Source organism: Stegastes partitus, unplaced genomic scaffold (assembly GCF_000690725.1).
Source record: "Stegastes partitus isolate 25-593 unplaced genomic scaffold, Stegastes_partitus-1.0.2 Scaffold2384, whole genome shotgun sequence".
Taxonomy (NCBI): Eukaryota; Metazoa; Chordata; class Actinopteri; family Pomacentridae; genus Stegastes; species Stegastes partitus.
This window is the reverse complement of record NW_007580115.1, coordinates 42,227-43,863: the sequence shown is the minus strand read 5'-3', so window position 1 is coordinate 43,863 and position 1,637 is coordinate 42,227. Positions and strand designations below refer to the sequence as shown.

The 1,637-nt window shown below is 50.4% G+C and overlaps 1 protein-coding gene across 1 annotated transcript in view; it reads left to right on the top strand.

The window, feature by feature from the left end:
- Positions 1-1,637, top strand: part of LOC103374881 (olfactory receptor-like protein OLF4) — a 5,619-nt gene extending 3,982 nt beyond the window's left edge. The window contains exons 4-5 of the mRNA XM_008305034.1: positions 217-642; positions 1,380-1,637. Of these exons, the coding sequence (XP_008303256.1) occupies positions 217-642; positions 1,380-1,637 (684 nt within the window). The remainder of the gene's footprint in view (positions 1-216; positions 643-1,379) is intronic.

Genomic DNA, 1,637 nt, shown 5'->3' with positions numbered 1-1,637 from the left:
GTGAATGTGAGTGTGCTTGGTTGTCTGTCTCTAAGTGTAGCCCTGTGATAGACTGGTTACCTGTCCAGGGTGTCCCCTGCCTTTGCCCTAAGTCGGCTGGGATAGACTCCAGCCCCCCATGAACCTAGTGAGGATTAAGCAGTGTATAGATAATGGATGGATTGTGCAGCAGTAAGCCAGTAACTACAAACTCCTAACCGATCCGTCGCCCCTCAGATCATGACAGCCGTCCTCACTACCCGCTCCACCCCTCTCATCCTGGCCGGCATGGCCATGGAGCGCTACATCTCCATCTGCTTCCCGCTGCACTACAGCCAGATGTGCACCGTCCCCCGCACGCTGCTCCTCATCGGCATCATCCTCATCCTCACCGCCACGCCGCCCATCTCCGACCTCCTCATCACCATCGTCAAGGAGCCTCCGAGTTTCTTCCGCACCACTATCTTCTGCGACCACTCGCTGCTGTTTCGAGACAGGTCCATCTACTACAAGAACTGCGTGTTTGACGGGACGTACCTGGTGTTTGTGGCCCTCACGCTGCTCTACACCTACTGTAAGATCATGCTGACAGCAAGGGCTGCATCCACGGGCCTGGCCTCAGTGAAGAGAGCCAGGAACACCGTGGTGCTGCATGGGGTGCAGGTGGGTGTCATCTCATGTCAATAATTATGGCTCCTTTAGGTGAGCTATAAAAAGTTCTCAGCTTCACCTTAAAAAAACTAACAAACAGGAGCTTTGGCCTTCTAGAGGAAGGTCACATCTTGAACCTCCAGATTCTCAACAGCATTGATGTTTTCATCATTACTCTGAAAATGGCGACGACACAAGCATGATTTCAGTTAGGAAACAGAAGTGCTAAGGTGCAGGTGGGGTGAGTAAGGTTCATGGGGCAACAGTCCAGTTGCTTCTCCCCCTGCACTGTGTGGACGGACGCATCATCCTGGAGCAACAGCAGCCAGCTTAAATCTCTCCTCTCCTTTGCTCTTTGATTGCTTTAAACATTCAAGTTTTTGGTGGACACTGATAAAAGGCTTTATAAGATACAATGATGCCCCAAAATGGGAGCTATGCCCCTTGTTTCTGGGTAAGGCGAGAACTTTTTGAAGTGCTCTCAAAAGAATCAGGGCCACTTAACCACCATCTACAATGAAAAGGTCACACCTGAAAGGAACCAAAAGGTCGAGAATTGAACACAATGCCGGTTTCACTACTACTTACAGATTTTCCCCTATCTTTTCAACATGTTTTAAACACATAAAAAAAACATTTCTGCATGTAGTATGTTTAACCTGAGAATCCCACTGTTGATTGTAAATGTTGGATATTTGAGTCCTTAAGGTTTTTATCCATTTCTGCCCTCCTCCGTCCTTCCGTTCCAGCTGCTGCTGTGCATGCTGGCCTTCGTGGTTCCCTCCCTGCAGGCTGCTCTGATCTCCCTGTTCCCCCGTCTGAGCCTGGAGATTCGTTACATCTTCTTCCTGCTCGTCTACATCATCCCTCGCTTCCTGAGTCCTGTGATCTACGGCTTTCGTGACGAGCAGTTCAGGAAGTACTGGACGCGGTACCTGTCCTGTCGGAGCCGCAGCATCCTCCGAGTCAGGCCGGCGCTGCTGAAGGTGAACCTGCAGGTGAAATAA